The 17210-nt window shown below is 43.1% G+C and overlaps 2 protein-coding genes across 5 annotated transcripts; both read left to right on the top strand.

Annotated features, from left to right (window-relative positions):
• The first annotated feature begins 603 nt into the window (after positions 1-603).
• On the top strand, positions 604-10066 carry LOC145711847 (uncharacterized). Its single transcript, XM_081789538.1, has 17 exons — positions 604-776; positions 816-2850; positions 2899-3970; positions 4189-4315; positions 4476-4604; positions 4723-5471; positions 6049-6156; positions 6281-6313; positions 6936-7089; positions 7400-7596; positions 7667-7866; positions 8022-8236; positions 8285-8556; positions 8597-8870; positions 8912-9159; positions 9210-9292; positions 9338-10066. The coding sequence occupies exons 1-17, from the start codon at positions 698-700 to the stop codon at positions 9600-9602; spliced, it is 6240 nt and encodes a 2079-aa protein (XP_081645664.1). The 5' UTR covers positions 604-697; the 3' UTR covers positions 9603-10066.
• A 1014-nt stretch (positions 10067-11080) lies between these two features.
• LOC145698816 (uncharacterized) lies at positions 11081-17142 on the top strand. 4 transcript variants are annotated; one of them, XM_081776063.1, is made up of 13 exons: positions 11081-11212; positions 11533-11750; positions 12327-12392; positions 12595-12683; positions 12879-13028; positions 13073-14124; positions 14373-14441; positions 14837-14909; positions 15048-15331; positions 15555-15687; positions 15734-15851; positions 15896-16014; positions 16351-17142. In XM_081776063.1, exons 1-13 carry the CDS (start codon positions 11139-11141, stop codon positions 16384-16386), a joined length of 2481 nt encoding a protein of 826 aa, XP_081632189.1. In that variant the 5' UTR covers positions 11081-11138; the 3' UTR covers positions 16387-17142. The 4 variants fall into 4 exon arrangements, with proteins under 4 accessions (XP_081632189.1, XP_081632181.1, XP_081632165.1 ...); XM_081776055.1 differs by having other exon boundaries at positions 11533-11852; XM_081776039.1 differs by having other exon boundaries at positions 11533-11992; positions 12077-12392.
• Positions 17143-17210: the final 68 nt, after the last annotated feature.

The raw sequence follows: 17210 nt of genomic DNA, 5'->3' as shown, positions 1-17210 counted from the left end.
CATGCCCTTGCGGCCTTGGCGGAGGGACGACCAGAGGTTGAAACAGCTTTCGCCGCTGGACAAGAGCATGGCCGAGAGCTGGTGCTTGTCAAAATTGAGCGAAAAACTGGCGAAACTCTTGGTGTTGCGCTTGGAAAGACGGAAGATCAGTATGGAAGGATCCACATTGTTGTCAACGATGTTAAAGTTGACACTGTGGCGGATGAGAAACTACTCGATGATGATGAAATTATCATGATCAATGAGCAGGTTGTTGGCCCGTTCCCTGAGACTGATATTCATAAAGCCATCGCGTACATTAGGAAAAGTCAAGAATATTATTTACTGTCGATAAACTGTTAGTTCGCAGTTTCTTGACTTCGACAAAAGTGAAGCCGGAAACTCATTAGAAATCGTTGTGTCTCGAGAAAGAGGAACTCGCCCAGACCGACTACCCTCAGGCTCGTTTTTTCGAACTCAAGACAGCACTGTCTTAAATCACGTGGTTGTTTTTGAAAGGTTGTCTGTTTGCAAAAAGTCGATCTTGCACATTTTTGTTACAATGAAAAATTTCACTGCTGGAAAAAGAGGCTGTTTTTCATTTTTCCGAAACATCAATTTTTTCAAAAGACGACGAGTAAAAAAATCGAAAAAAGACTCATTTTTCACCGAAGAAGGAGAAAGAGAAACGAAAGTTTTCGAGGATGAGCCGTTTGTTATGGCTAAGCCAGGGCTTGAAAATGTTTCCGAAAACGATTTTGCTTTCATCAGCGATATTATTATTACGAAGCGAGAAGGTGAGAGGATTGTTTTGAGGGATCTTTTCTAATTCTTAGATGAAACTTTTGGCTTTGGACTCGAGTTTGACGAACAACCGACAATTAAAACCATAAAAGAAGATACACCAGCAGCTCGTTCAACAATTCGGGAAGGAGACATTCTTCTCGAAGTCAACCATCAGCCAGTTCACCATTTGGAGTCGCGCGAGATCATGGATCTCCTCAAATCCAATCCAACCCAAGTTAATCTCAAAGTCGGTCGCAACGACGTCACTCGTACCTTGTCGATTTCATCATCATCGTCGTCATCATCCGATAGTGATTCTGAAAAGAGCGATATTTTAGAAACTCCCACCGCTGTTCCACTCGATGGCTTTGAAATCAAAATCGTCAGAAATGTGACGTACGGCTTTGGTGTATGTCAGCGTGACGGAAAGATTTTAATCAAAAGTATCAACGAAGATACACCTGCAGATAACTCTGGACTGGAAATTGACGACCAGATCATAATGATCAATGGAGTAGCCTTGGATCAGAACAATGTTCAGTCGGCGCTGGAAGAGATCAAGAAAGCGGACGGAGTTGTTGTTCTATTTTTACACAGAGCTTCTGGGCCACCTCCTGTTGAAAGCTTACCACCAGTTCCTCCTCTTATCCCTCCCATTGAAATCAATCACGACAATGCCAGTATCTACTCGAGTAGCACAGATGAAGAAGTGGTCGAAGAGACCGTGACGGTCCAGGAGACAACGCAAGTTATTCCCGTTGAAACTAGATTCTCAGACTCTTCCAGTGAGTCCTCTCTGTCCTCAGAAGATCGCGCGATTAATGAAAAAGCCGCTGGCTTCAACAAAGCTGTCCTTTCCGCAGCTGCTATCTCTGTCGCTTCTCAGCAACAAAAGCCAAAGCCCGATAGCGATCTACTAGAAATTAAGGTCGTGCGAGATCAATCCTACGGTTTCGCCATCCACAAGAGCGATGGAATAAGAGTACAGCACATCAACCCAAACAGCGCTTCCGAGCAGGCGGGTCTTCTCGTTGGAGATCAGATTGTGTTTATTGGAGATATGCAAGTTGATGAGATGGAATTGAAGGCTATTTATGAACTGATTAGTTCAGCGACTGAATTTATCGTTTTGAAGGTCCGGCGATCAGAAGAAACTACTGTAGAAATCGAGGAAGATACTGTCGAAGAAGCAACAGAAACAATTGTTGAAGAAAAAACTGAAGTTGTCCAGCAAGACCATTACCACAATGTTGTTCGCCCTGCTTATGGTCGCATTATTCGAGTGTCGAAAGAGCAAGATGAAAAGTTCGGCTTCGGCGTCGCCGAAATCAACAATCGTCTTATCGTGCAATCAGTCTCCCATGATTCTCCATCGTCAGAAGCTCTTTTGTCTGGGAACGAAATCGTCTCTATCAATGGCCAATCAGTTAATGACATGGAAATCACCGAAGTAATTGAAGTCATTAAAACTTCAACATTCCTGACACTTGCTGTTCGCGATGAGATTTTTACAAAGATTCTTATTGTAAAATTCCCCGATGAGCCTGGCTTTGGATTTGGCATTAGAAAGGTCGATGAATCAATTGTTGTAAGCGTTGTTGGTGATGACTCTCCCGCTGCGAAGGCCTTTTTGAAACCCAACGATGTCATCAAATCAATCGATGAGCGGGAAGTCGAGGGCTATGAAATAAAGGATGTTGTCGATATGCTGAAGAATGCTGGTTCAAGGCTGGAGCTTCTGGTAGAACGAGGAGAGCGCCTTCCAACTCTCCCTCCTCCCCGTCCGATTGCGCAATATGAGAATGAAGATAGTTCAGTATCAAACGGAACTTTTGACCAGTCCATCGCGGAAAAACAGAATGACGCTGATGAAACTTCTGTTTCAGAGGGAGACTGGGAAAAGTCCGATGCAGAGTCTTCTATCTCAAGAGGAACTTTTAATCAGAGTCTCGTGGAAGAGAAGAAAGATGGCGATGAGACGTCGGTTTCCGAAGGTCAGTGGAGTAAGTCTATCGTGGAAGCAGAAAACAAGCAGCTGGATACATCTGTATCTGAAGGTCAGTGGAGCGATTCAGACTCGAATAGGTAAGAATCAATATCAGCGAACTCGTGTTTCTATTACATAATTTTAAGAACCCTCACTCCTGAACCGATGCCTACCACAGATGTCAAACCAGCGCTTTCGTCTGACAGTGTGTCGGATTCTGAAGAATCTGATGAAGAAGAGGAGAAAAAGAAGCACCTTGCAGCTGCTATCATTATCTCCAAAAAAGAGCAAGAAGCGCATGATGAAGATTATGATTCTTCAACGACTGAAGAAGATGTTTATGAGTTGAAAAATGAAGCGGAAGAGGAAGAAAAGCCAGATACAACGGAAGAAGTCGTGGAAACAATCACAGAAGTAAAAGAAGAGCAGCTTATCAAGTTCGAAACCTCATCCTCGTCGTCTTCAGAAGACGAAGCCGCAGAACAGCAAGCAGGTCCCAAGGAACCAGCCCTAAAAGATCCATCCTACGAAGAAATAATGGCTGCGATTTCCCTTGACAAACCAGTACAACCTGTTCAAGAGATTGAATCTAGCTCGACATCGTCCGATTCTACTATCGAAGATGAAATGGTCGAAATAATCGAAACTGTGGAGACCGTCGAGTCCTCTGCAATCGTTAAATCGGCTCCGAAACCCGACTCAGCCTCACCTACTCCTGGAAAAGCAATAATTGGCGGCGCAGTGCTGAAAGAACTTGCTTCAAAAGAAACCGTCAATGAATCTGTCGAAGAGTTGACAGAAAACTCGACACCATTTGTCGAACCGCACAAATCGTTTGAGGGCACTGAAAATGAGACTGATACTGAGAGTGATTCCAGCGCATCTGTTCACGAGACTATTAAGGTTGAAGAGACGGTAACCGTCGAGGAAACTGTTGAGGATGAAGTAGAAGCTGGCAAGAAACAAGCAGCGCTTCTCGGGGCGATTGTTGTAAAAGAAAAACTTGAAGAAGAGGATAAAAACTTCGAAACTGCACCGAAACTTACTGAAGATCTCTCTGACAGCTCATCTTCAACGTCAGAAGATGAAAAACCTGCTCCAGCGCCTCCAGCTACTCCCCCAAAAGAAGAATTCCAAGAGCCTGAAAAGCATCATCACGATCTTGAAAAATCTGTCCACTTCCGCGAAAATCTCGAAGATGTCCGAATCATGGAAGAGGTCCCTGACGCTTTCGGCTTACCACAGTGCACACCTCGATTTGAAATGCTCTCTGAATCTCACCAACGACTGGGCCAAAAACAGTTAGCGATTGAACTGTTTAGATTTCGAATAATTTGAATGAGCTCTTGATAATTTTTTTTCTTTTTTCAAAATGTGTGATTACATCTCGGAAAAAAGTTTAAATTTCATCAAAAATCTGATAATTTTCTTCCTAGGTTCCTCCGACGCCACCTCCAAAATCTCCTTCACCGGAGCCCGAAGTTCAAAAGTCGCGATCGCCTTCTCCGCCGCCCGTGGAGCGTGAGCCTGAGCGAGAGCTTCTTCCGGTCATCCAGGTCAAACGTAAGAGCGCTTTAATCATCAAAATTGCTATGAGACTTTCATGTGGTAAAAGTATTGCTTTATCATTTTTTACCAATGCATGAATGTCTTCGCTAATCATAAGCTATTATTTAACCCTTCTTGCATGTCGTACTTTGTATCTAACATGAGTCCAACTCAGCTGGCGCTGAAACAACCGACAACGAGTCGATCTTTTCGGACGCTCAAGAGTCCGTAGTCGAGTCCATTGTCTCTGCTACTACAATCCATTCCCACACTAAACCTGACGAGCCGCAAATTCTCCCACAAGGTATGCTTCATCAAGTTCAAAAAACCTCTTCCTTGATTGATTGTCTTTGCATGTACTAATAGATAGAAAACATTGCTCTTACTTTTCTCTGTAACATATTCAATCGTTGAAATCATAGAAGACAACACTGCCCACGAAATCAAACGCATTCCAGAAGTCCCCGTTCAAATCGCGGAAACAAAAGACACCACGGACGACGAAAAACTCAACGTTCCATCATCCGACTCTGAGCCCGACCTTCCTCAAGAACCAGAAAGCATCATCGACACCCGTGAAGTTCGAACGATTCGAATCAACAAGGGAACTGCAAGTCTGGGCATCACCGTTTCTCCTGACACGCTCAACAGAGGCCTTGTCATTCGCAGCGTGATTTCCAACGGCGCCGTAGCCAAGCATGGCGAGCTGGAAGCTGGGGATATTATCGTGTCTGTCAATGATTCAGACGTTGCCGGGCTCGAGACAGAGAAGGCTCGCCAGCTCATCCGCCATCATTCCTACCACTCCTCGACTGTTATTCTCCAATATCTCCCATCTACGGATCGCCTCGCCTCCGAACAAGCAGCTGCTGCTGTTGTCGAAGAACCTGTAGCTACGGTAGATCGCGTGCCCAGCTCAGCTGGACTCTCGGACGCTTATCTGACAGAAGCCACAACGGACGACGAGCGGGACGCACTGTGGAATCCACCGCAGCCGTACACGATCGCTCGACCTAGTGCGCCAAATGGCTCCCTCGGCCTTACGCTCGTCGATTATTCAGAAATTTCGCATCGCGGCTTTGACCTGCCAAGAGGTACTTACGTCAAGAGCGTTGATGAAGGCAGCCCAGCTGAAGCGGCAGGACTCAAATTTGGCGATCGAATTATCAAGGTAAATATAGAGAGAAGTTCTAAAGTGGGCCCGGTCCTAGTTTTTCGGCCGGATAACTGGATATTTGCATAATTTGACGGTCATTAGCATGAAAACTCAACGCAACTGCGTGGGCACCGACTAAACTTGAGCTGCTTTAGAAAGTCAAGTTTATCATAATCTTCTCCGCGTTACCCTTCTTCCTATAATGTCTACTTTCTAAAGACCAAAGGAAAGTTCGTTATTTCTATTGTAGTAAAATAGTTCACCGACGTTATTTTCAATTAATAATCGAACTATTTCTTCATATTCACAATTTGCTGAAACTTTTCCTGAAATAGTAATGGAGTCAATTAAATAGATAGATACATCTCTGCCGAAATAAATGTAATTTTCCTCTTCTGAGCAGAAAACTTCAACCCTTTCTTTTGATGGCCCGAGGGAGAAGCGCGAGCCAGGGAGCAAACATGATCCCGCTCGTTAGTTGGTCAGACGTCGTGTGGGATTGTTTCAGCGGGACTGAAACCGGAAAACCGGATATTTTTATCCGATAATCCCCCATAAGCACTCTCTCCCTCCATTATCCATTTTTTTCAAGGTGAATGGCCAGAGTACTGTAAAGAGCTCGCACCAGACTGTGATCCGGCTTATCAAGGCGAGCGACCAAGAAAAGATACACCTGCAAGTCCAGCCACTGAAACCACAGGTAATCTACAGTTTAACAATCAATCGACAGAAAAGTACAGTTATTTGCACCAAGCCTCTTATGGCTTTTAAGAAATATTGAGGTAGCTGCCTGTATATCAAGTTATAAATCTTATATTATTCAGTGCACAGGCGACCTCGTTCTATACGAGAGTGAGGTACAGTAACTCAGTATATACAATAGGGTGATCTTCCCTTTTTTCTTTTGCAAAGAGAGAAAAGAGGGTCGATAGGTGAATTAGAGAATTAGCTTTCATCGGTGGCAGTTTTCCAGTGCCTTTGCTATTCATTTACTTATCAAAAATTGATTAAAACGTGTGTTCTCTCTGTGAATAATTGAGGAAGTTCAATCGAACACGAACTCTCAAATACCCGCCCGAGTGGTATTTTGCTCCCCAACCTCAAAGTGGCTTCAACAAAGAAACCGAGAGAAACAGGTTCCGCTTCTTTGTTAGTAGCTCTTTTCACCTTCTTTTTTTCAATTAGAGAAATTCTGAAAGGAAGCATTTAAATTTCAGAAATTTCAATTTTTTGATGAGGCTGGCGGAAAACAGCTTTTCAGCAGCGTGTGATTCTTGTCCTTTCAAAATCATTGAAACAACACACAAAGGCGGGCTTTTCCAGCAGAGAGAACGGGTCGTTTATTCTTTTTTTCCATTTCAAAATTTCATGTTAGACACTAACAGTGGTGGACCACGGTCAGGTCATTAGAAATTTCAATTTCACGGGCGATTATTTTTTGCTTGTATTTTTCCTACTTTTCTAAGCCGTTGTTTTTAGACAGAAACAACTCTTTCCAGCAGTACAAATTCGAACAACTCGCAGATCTTGGCGACGCCTGAAATTGCGCCTGGGCAAGAGTATTCTGTTACCCTTCATAAGCTCAACGGCAGCCTTGGCGTTAGTCTTATTGGCAACCAGTCTGGCGACGCAGGTATGAACTCTTTAATTTATAATTTGCTAAATCAAAGCGCCGCGAATTGAATCATGTAGAAGGTTTTGTCTTTATATCGACTGTATTTCTTTAAAAATTAAACTTGCTCTACGGAGATTATATCAAAATTGAAAGCATTTTTTTTGAGAATTCGAACATCTGGAGACTCTTTTTATTCAGGATCACGTCCTCTAAAAGTCTGAATAGATACTCTAGTGCTTGCAATATTTTTTCTTTCTGTCGCGCGAATATCTCGTTTTTCCTCGGAGACAAAAGCGACTTCTTGGTCAGCAATAAATCTCCATTTCAGGCATTCGCGTCGTAAAAATCACACCTGACGGCGCTGCAGAGAAGGACGGCCGAATCCAAGTTGGCGACGAAGTGGTTACAATCAACGGAGTACCCTTAGCGGATAAATCGCAGCTCGAGACTATCAACCTCTTGAAAGAGCACGATTCTGCAAAGATAACACTGATTCGATCAGACGGCGCGAAGGTGCCTTATTCGGTAAGAAAAAGTTGCGATTCAAACTCATGTTAGATTGAATTAGTACAGAGAAAAAGAATCTTCTTTTTAGGCGCCGGCGCCAAAACTCACTGTCGATGAGGAAATCTCCCGGCTCCGTTTGAATGTTTCGAAAAAAGATGTCGACAGTGTCGAGGTCATCAAACTTGTCAAGGACTTCAACGGCTTGGGCATTTCCTTCGAGGACGATAACAATTCGGGTGTGAGAGTGCGATCACTCTCCGCCAATAGCCCGGCTTCGCGTGATGGCAGGTTCGTTGTTCATCTCTTTCTAAAACAGAAATTTACACGATAGAATATGTAAAAATTAGGTCGAAAGCTTTCTAGTCAACCTGTAATGAGAAACTTTTCTCTTGACCGCAAATTAATACCTAGTTCTTGTCATTTTGCCTTACCCACTCATTTAGGCTGAAAAACGGCGACAAGATCTTAGCTGTGAACGACACGAACTGCCAGCATTCTAGCTACCGTGACGTCACCGACATCCTAAAGAGCTCAAGGGGCACGATTAAGCTGATTGTTCTTCATCCCTCGTCGCGGCGCGATTCTTCATCCACCATTAGCTCGCGTCACTCGCGCGAGGTGCATCCTGGCACTGAAACTGAAATAGAAATTATTAAAGGTAAAACGCGTCTCTCTACAACATCCCTTTTACTTGAGCGCTTTTTAGGATCTAGTGGTCTTGGTTTATCGATTGCTGGTGGAGCCGAGACGGTCCTTGGCTGCGTGGTGATTCACGAGGTTTATCCAGGATCCGCGGCTCATCAAGACGGACGTCTTGCTCCTGGTGATCGAATCATAGCGGTTAACGGCGTCGATATCAGTACCTACACTCACAATCAAGCTAGCGAAGTGTTGAGAAAATCCGGCTCACGAGTTCGTCTCCGCATCGTTCGCGACGAATCTGGCCAGGCGGACACTATGAAAGTCCGTTTGAATAAGGTACGATTCTCATAAAAACCTCTCTTTATTCATTTCATAGATTCCTGGGCAAGGTCTCGGTCTGAATATTGAAAATGGACCGAGTGGAACAATCATCTTTGGAATCGTCCCGGGCTCAGAAGCGGCTATCGATGGCACTCTACAGCAAGGCGATGAAATTATCGGAGCCAATGGAGTCGATCTCAGCGGCGCTACCCGAGATAGAGTTGCTAGCGAACTGAAGAAAGCGACAGGCCAAGTTGTTATCGAAATCAGAAGACCGCGAAAGTCGCAAAATGGGGCCTCGAAAACTCCTAGAAGAGGATCTCACGTACGAAACAACATCTTTTTGCTTGATTATTAAAACTGTTTTTAGATCCGAAAAGTCACTATCAAACGACGCCACGCTCAAGAACCCTCGGCATTTCAATTGCTGGTGGCTTCGGCTCTGCTCTAGGCGACGTCCCGATTTTCATCGCTGCCGTTGATCCCGAAGGACCGGCGAGCGACAAGCTCAAAATGGGCGAGAGAATCGTTTCGATCAACGGTACCTCCAGCGAACGAGTGACCCACAACGAGTGCGCCCAACTTCTTCGACAAAGCCCACAAAACGTTGTCCTCGAGGTAAATTACCCATCTTCGTCGAATGCAACTTGATTTAACTCATCATCAAGGTGTCACCTGGCGACCAAGAGATGCAATATATGAGCCAATATCTTGTCCAGCACTCCGATAGGCAAAAACAACCGCATGTCAGGTAGCTTTTTTATCAGTTGTTATTGAGTCTAGCGTCAAATTCTAGTGCTATGGTAGATGTAGTGCTCTTCCGAGGCGCTGACGGCCTTGGCTTCTCTATTGTTGGAGGAAAAGACTCTCCAAAGGGCGATTTGCCTATTTACATCAAAACAGTGTCCGGAGGTGCCGCCCTGCGCAGCGGAAAGCTCAAGCGCGGCGACCAGATAGTCTATGTCAACGGAACATCGCTCGAAGGATACACCCGGCAGGATACAGTCAACATGCTCAAACATCTCGAGGGCGAAATTGTCCTCAGCATCGTCCCTGCCTAATTTTTCTCTTCCATGTCTCCCAAGGCTGTGCCTTGAGATTGAAAAAAATTTAAGAATTTCTCGCTCGGTTTTTTTACTGTTTCAAAAAGTTCAATTTGATTGTTGAAGTTATCTGGATCAGTAATTTAAAAGCTATAATTTAAATACTATCTGAGATCTCGCTCGAAATAAATAATCTTAGAACCTATCATTCTATATTCTTTCCTTCTTTTTCCCAGCTCGTTCAGACTCACTTCTAGTTCCCACCCTTCAACTTCTGATTCCTTGTTGATTCCCAGATCTACCCGCAATTCTTATCAAAAGCATTCGTTTCTTTCCTTCTTTCCCAGATGCCATAAAATCTGTCCCCGTTTCAACCACGTTCCCAAACAATTAATTTCTTCCTATTCAACTTTTATCAACGCTTTTTCGTTCCATCCAGCTTGTGACAAAACTTTAAATAAATAAAAAGAAAGCAAAACGAAGATTCTACTGCTTCCTGGTATGAGTTCCTCTTGTGTGTCTGATTTTATGTTGAGTTTGCTCATGTACTGATGGCTCGAGTGTTTGATAGCCAAGCACTTTGGATTCTTTTATGCTGATGCTGGGGAGAGGGCTGCTAATCGCATTCATGTTCCATTTTTATATCAGATTTATTGGAAACTTGGCTCGTTGGAATTGACAGAAGTCATCTTGGCTGATTTCTAGAGAAATAATAGTGTAATTTTTGTTCGCAATTGGAGATATAGTTCAGGTGTAAATTTATTAGTCAAATGATGATATTTAATCGAAATATAAAACAAAATATTTTTTGTGGCTTTTTAAGGTTTTTATATTTAAGTCGAATATCTTGGAAGAACTTAATATATGAATATCTAGATTCTAGAACTAATGAATCGATTACTGATTACAGTCTTTCGATACAAGCGTAACAAATCTGTCCCAATATTTGAGCTTTGAAAATGTTCCAAAATCGGAACACTGCCTCCACTACTCGAACTAGAGCAACTAGCGAGCAGTGTGAGTTTTTCCAAAAGTCAAACAGACTGCATTTGGGTGGTCTTACTAAATTTGTGTAAATAAAAGACGTTTTCATTTTTCAATAAATTTGCATTCCACAGTGTCGCTTACTCTACTCTGCCCGGCGGCGTGTGTTCGTAGAGACTCGCGGCGCGCGGCGCCTACGAATTTATACCTTTATCTTCCTCTAATCAAGCCGTCAGTATTTTTTATCGTTAGAGACTACCTGCTGAGATTTCAGTACCCGATTCTAAGAGACTAAAAAGAAAAAGACATTTTGTTTTGGATGTATTGCCCTTTTCATCAAAGATGTCGAAATGAGGAGTGACACCCTTAATTCAAATTTAGGTGAAATTTATTGACGGGCAGATCTTCTTAAAACTCGGACTTGTGACTTGTCGGATTGGTAATCAGTTCGCGGGCGCGGGAAAGAAAGAGAAAGCTGTGAAAAACCAACAAAAAAGTACAACCCTTTTTCGTTCAGACTTGGCATCGTTTTCGAAAATTTGAAAAACAGAGAAGTACGAGCCTGAAAAGATGGAGTCGGAACTTCCAGAATGGGCCCTCATGGCCTTAGAGAAACGAGCCAGACTGTTGGAACGATCGCTAAGGTAAAAGTTTTTACTGGCATCAATTGACTGACTTTTTTATGTCTAAATTTGCAGAGCTGGATTTTCTTTTCTATTTGATTTTGTTTTAAAGCGTTGTAGGACAAAAAAGTTCAGATTTTATGAATTCATAAGCTTTATTTCAGCCCCTAAAAATGATAATAAACAAGGGCTCTGTGTAATTTAAAGAAACCCACAACCAGAAGACCTTTTAAAAATTTTCTTCGTTAAAGTTCAGTCGACAAACAATTAGGGAGAGGAAACTACCGACGATTTGTTCACCAATCCTGTCATTTGTGAATGAAAATTCACTTGAATTTTAGTGATCAAAACGCGCGAAATCTTCTCGAGTTAGATTCCGATTCTGACGCGATCGTCATGAAAGAAATCGACGAAGCTCGTGGTGGCATGGGCACTCCTCGAATGATGCCTCCTCCGAGCGTTCCCAAAGTCCGTCCCAACTATCGAATCGCTCCAAAGCCTGTTCAACCCCAGCAGGCTCCTGCTCAGCCTACAGTTCAGCAGAACACCGTCAGTCCTGGTATGAGTTCAAGTGCTACCCCAGTTCAGTCAAATCCAATGCCACAAATGACGAGAAATCAGAATCAGCCTCACCAGAATTCTGGCTTCTCACAGCCGCCAAGTAACAACTCATTTCAAGCCAGCAATAGTAACAACATGGGAATGATGAACATAAACCCGTTTATGTTCAACCCGTACATTTATCCCGCGCATGGTTATTTTAATGACACGAGCCAGTACGAAGAATTCCTCAAAGTGCAGGTAATTCATCGTGGCATTTGATTCAATCGCGAGCTCGTCAAATGAATAATCCCGATTTCCAATTTTCAAATATTCTCATTTCAGGAAGAACAACTGCGCATTGCACGACAACATTTCAAACTGGCCCTCTCGGGTTCCCAAAACCCTCACAATCCATCTTCAATGTTCATGAACTCTTCACAAGCACCACAATTCACAAATCATCAAGTTCATCCTCAAAACTCCTTTCAAAACGCATATCCCGCTTCAATCTTCCCCCAGCCCCAAAACTTCCATCAACAACCCCCTCCGTCCCCCTACTATCCCCAACAGCGACCTCAACCTTTACCCCTAGAGCTTCAAAGCCAGCAAAGCCAAGTGAGCACAATCCGAGCGAATGAAAATCTGGAGCGTCAGAGCGGTGAGTACACACGGTACCGTGATCCAAGGCAAATAATTTTAATTGATTTGCGAATGTAAATACCAGAATTCAAATTGAATTACTGACGTTTTCTTGAAGGCTTTATGAATCTTTCTCACAACAATTGTCCAGTATTTCTTCTCTATTATTTGCTAGGCTCAGCAATGTTTTGAAAATATACCATAGTTAAATATAATTCTAGTCCAATCCGAGGCCCCCTCAACAATCGCCTTGCACTACCCTCCAAAACCACAGGTGCGGCAACCACCACCCAGCTATGCATCCAGACAGGACTCGTAAAAAAGAAAAGAATAAAAACTCAGCTCATATCCGTAATTGCTCACTCTCGGTTTTTTGTTTCTCTCGACCGATTTCGGAAAATTAACTCGCGATTTACGACTCTTTCGAGTTAAAAAGAAGCCGAGTGGTGAATCAGTGATTGCGTTGATTTTTATGCAGTTTTCTTTCTTTGACGAGCCCGTTCAGCCAAATCGCATACAATCGCAGGAGAGTCAGAATTTTGCTGAAAATCATCAGAAGACAACACAGGCTCAAGAACAGCCAGTTTATCAGGCTGATCCGATGTCTGTCGAGAGCGAGAAAATCGACAAGAACAATGCGTTGGCCATGTTCAAGGTAAGCCTCTTCTCCCTCTAACCTATTTCTATCCGTAATTCTAGCGACTGGAGAGCCAGCAAGGGCCCAATTCCACACCAAATTACGCCCGCCAAAACTCTGGCTCCTACCTTCGCCATGTCAAGACCCTTCCAACGCAGCAAAAAGCTCCTTCCTACGTCCAGACGAAGCCCCAAGTTCAGCCTCAAAACAACAATACTACTGCGCCTCCATTAGAGAAAAAGAGCATTCTAAAGAAACAATCTGCTTATGAGCCAAAGCCTCCCGCTCCAGTCGAGCCGCAAGTTATTCGCGCTCAGCCTGAAGTCATCAGACAATCGGCTCCACCCCAGAAGAATGCGCAGGGTCCAGTACAGTCAGAACTAGAAAGCGACAAACAAGATCAACTTGCTGGAGTTTCCATCGCCAAGACCGCCTCGATGTTCGGCGAACGAACCCGCACGAAAATCCCGACCAACAGCAACTCCGCTCCAAAGCGAGAAATGACCCCTCCGCGGAGCCTCTCCCCACCCAGAGAGGCAACCCCGCCCCGAGAAGAGTCCCCAGCGCCGGCGAGGGCTGTTCTCAGAGACCCAAGCCCGGAAATCGTGAAAGAACCAAGTCCTGAAGTGATTCCTCAAGTGAAACAATCTCAAATGCCTGCTGCTCAAGATTTTGAATCAGCATCTGAATCAGACGGGCCAGAGTATTTTTCGGAAGAAGAAGAGGAACAAATCGCTCGAATAATCGCTCCTACCCACTCTCCTGTAAAAGCAGCACCAGTTCTTCAGCAGCAAGAGCGTCCTCCTTCTCCTGAACCAGAGAGCTCGAAAGAACCAACGCCAGAGCCAAAGAAAATGAAAACAGTAGAAAATCGAAACCCGCCGCTGGCCTTTGATGAGTCAGATGGCGATAACTCTGACATTTCCGACCCCGAAATTCAGCAAGAAGACGAGTTTGACTTGCTCGGGGACACGATCAAGGAGCATGCCAGTAATCACGTTCCAAAAGCAAGGCCAGAGGATTACCCAGAGTCATCAGACGAGTCAGTCGATATTGACGGGACGACTGTACCAGTGTCGAGGATCGATGAAAACGAAAATATTTCCATGCAAAGGTTTGACGTCATAATCCTATACATCGTTATTACTGTATGTTGAACTGTATTTTCTTTTCGGAAATTTGCGCAGGAGTCCATTATCGATCTATTCTCCTGGGAAAACAACATTTCCACCTCTCTACTAGTCTCTACTAACGATGACTTTCTATTTCCCTCACTGAGCAAATTTCATGCGTCATTAGTTACTTACAGTGAAGTTTTTTTAATATCCAGACAAAAACGGGAATATTTACTGTACACACTAGTGTCACCCTGGATGACCCTGCCGACATAGAGGCCCTAGCGCGCACCCACCTCAATTTAGCACCGACACGGTAAAAACACAGCTAATAAAACAGCAAAAAAAGTCGGCCCGAACGTTCATTTAATTCCTCGTAGGCCGAGGAAATTTCTGAAAATTTTCCGCACAAGGACACACACACAGTCTAAAAATTGCTGATTGACCATTGTTTGCTGAGCGCCAGCTTACGAGATAAAAATTTCGAGCTCCCTATTAGAGAGATCCCAGAAAGAGAGAGAACGAGAGAGCCACCGAATCTCAGATTAAATCTTCTCTCCAAATAAATCTCGATCTTTTGCACGGAAAGAAAGACCCACTTCGATTGAATTTCTGATTCATCTTGTCTATGCGGACTTTTACGATCAAGTGCGTTTCAATTAATTGACTCACTCTCTCTTTATCATTATCTTCATAACGCTATCTTTCTAGTCCACGAAAGAATGATCAAGAGATCAAGGATCTGGAGAAGTTGGAGAATAGCCTTGGGGATCTTCATAATAAGGTACGAAAAGAGCCTTTTCTTTCCTCATAAACTTGTGAAAGAAAAGTCCTCAGAGTTAAAATTTCTTCAGTTTTTCCCAAAGCTCCTCAGAAATTTGCACTTTCTGTTGCTTGAAAATTTTAACTCAACAAAATCTAGGCCGACGCCGCATACGCTCTGATAGAAAAGTCAAAGTCAACGGTAGAAGTAAATCCGACCACTTCGGAAGTTAAATCCGCCGATCCCAAAGAAATCACCTCCGCTAGAGCAAAAAAGGCGCCGAAAAAAGCGCCCAAACAAGAAGCATCAGCTCCAGCAACCACTGTTGATGAGGACGAGGCGAAATGGGCCGAAGAAAATCGGCTATTAGAGGAGCAAATTGCCGCCGCAAAGGCTATTTTGGCCAAGGCGAGTCCAAATACGAAGCCTGTTGGAAGCCTCGGGTAAGTGAAAAAATGACTAATTGGGAAAGAGTCTTTCCGAAAGATTGAAAAAGACACAATTCCGCACTTTTTCCTTGTATTTGCTGGGTCGTTTTTCGTAACGTCCACGGGAGTTGCCAGGATGCAGACTCGGGTCAAATTTATGTCCTCTGATTGAGGGCGGATAAAATTTTTATCGCGGTCAATATTTAAATATTGTTCATCGTTTATCTTTCATTTTCAGAGCACCTGAGAAGCCAGATCGAAATGGACTTTCGAACGGACAGCCTCCAAAACCGGCTGGGAGGAAGAAGAGGGTCAGCCCGCCAACTAACGGCGTCACGGTCAACCCTGACCGGACGAATAGTCAATACTCGGTAAGAGACACCCCCTTCTTTCCATTTTTTCAACCCTATCTTTCAGCGAGACCAAGACGGCAATTTCATCCCTCCCCGAGAAGGCTACGTAAACGATGTGATCGTAGAGGGACAGGTCGTCATCAAGTCGTCCATCCTCGTTACTGACAAAGAAAATCGAAAACGTAAGAAGAATTTTTTAGGATTTGATGTTGATATTTCTTTTAAGAGTCGTTCGGTAAAGTTGGCTTCAATAAGGAAGCCAAGGAATTGACGTATCCAAGCATGGATCAAGCGATTGAAGATTATGACGAAGAGCATGCTCGAGGAGATCCTCCTAGTAATTCTGTATGTAAAAGGCATTTTGTTTTTTGAAAATTCCATGAGTGTAGAATAATTTGTTCCTTATCACTTGATACAAGCTCTTTTTCATGTTGAGCAAAAGCCATAAAATGAGCGCTGATGGGAATTATTAGAGTGAATTTACTCACTACTTCAGTCGGAAAATGAATCCATAGGCTCAATTACATGAGGATCGTCATCTTGATTGCAAATATAATCTCTTTTGAAATATGATTAATAAATATTAATACAATTGTATACAATATTTACAATATTCTATAGTCTATACATGATATGTACTTTTAGGTTACTAAAGAGGTAAATCAACTTACAGTTTTTCAGAACGAAGCAGCATATTACGATGCACTGACGGTATGAAAACCCTCGCCGAAAACGCGCCTTATCAAATTTAATGTAAAACCAATTCGTTTCTGTAAATGCTATCTCCAATCCTCTTCCCTATCTTTCTCACTGTATATCCGTCAAAATACAATCCGCATGCGTGCCACAGACCTCTTCAGACACAACAAGACGACAATCGAAAAACATCATTTTCATCCTGTGAATCTCAAAAAACAAGATATTCTTATTGCGGCCCGCATTTTCTAAAAATAAGTGTCTTCAATTTCAGTTTTCACTAAATCAAAATTGCAGTTTCTTGTATCACGTACGCACGATTCATCAGTTTTTTCTCGAGAATCCAACTTTTTCTAAGTTTCAGTACGAGTGCCTTTATCTTCAGTTTCATAATTTCAAATCAAGACGTTTCAATTGTTGTTTATTTTTAATCCCTCAGAGAATATTCAAAAGTAATTTCAAGCTACCAAATCTAGCAGAATCGAAAAGATTCTAGCTAACGAAATCTATCGCCAATTCTAGTAGCAGACACTGTAGATAAACTTTCACCATTCCCAACTTCGATTCTTCCTCCCTTCCTCTACCACTGTACTGTCTATCTGACCAGCTTGATTACAACTATCAGTTCTTTGATTCAGTTCTATTCTACTTGTTCAATTTCAATTTATACTCGCTCTTGTTTTCTACTCTTCAATTTCAAAATTGCTGTATTCATTTTTTGATCTATTCATCTGCGAAGAAAATTTCTAGGAGAAAAATAAATCATAACTTATTCAACATCAGCTTGTGTTTATACTTCTTACCAGAAGCTCTAGAACCGAGGAATAATCCAGATCTACATTTGA

This window comes from Oikopleura dioica, chromosome 1 (assembly GCF_907165135.1).
Source record: "Oikopleura dioica chromosome 1, OKI2018_I68_1.0, whole genome shotgun sequence".
NCBI lineage: Eukaryota > Metazoa > Chordata > Appendicularia > Copelata > Oikopleuridae > Oikopleura > Oikopleura dioica.
The sequence above is the reverse complement of the archived record's forward strand: the minus strand, read 5'-3'. Positions and strand labels throughout refer to the sequence as shown.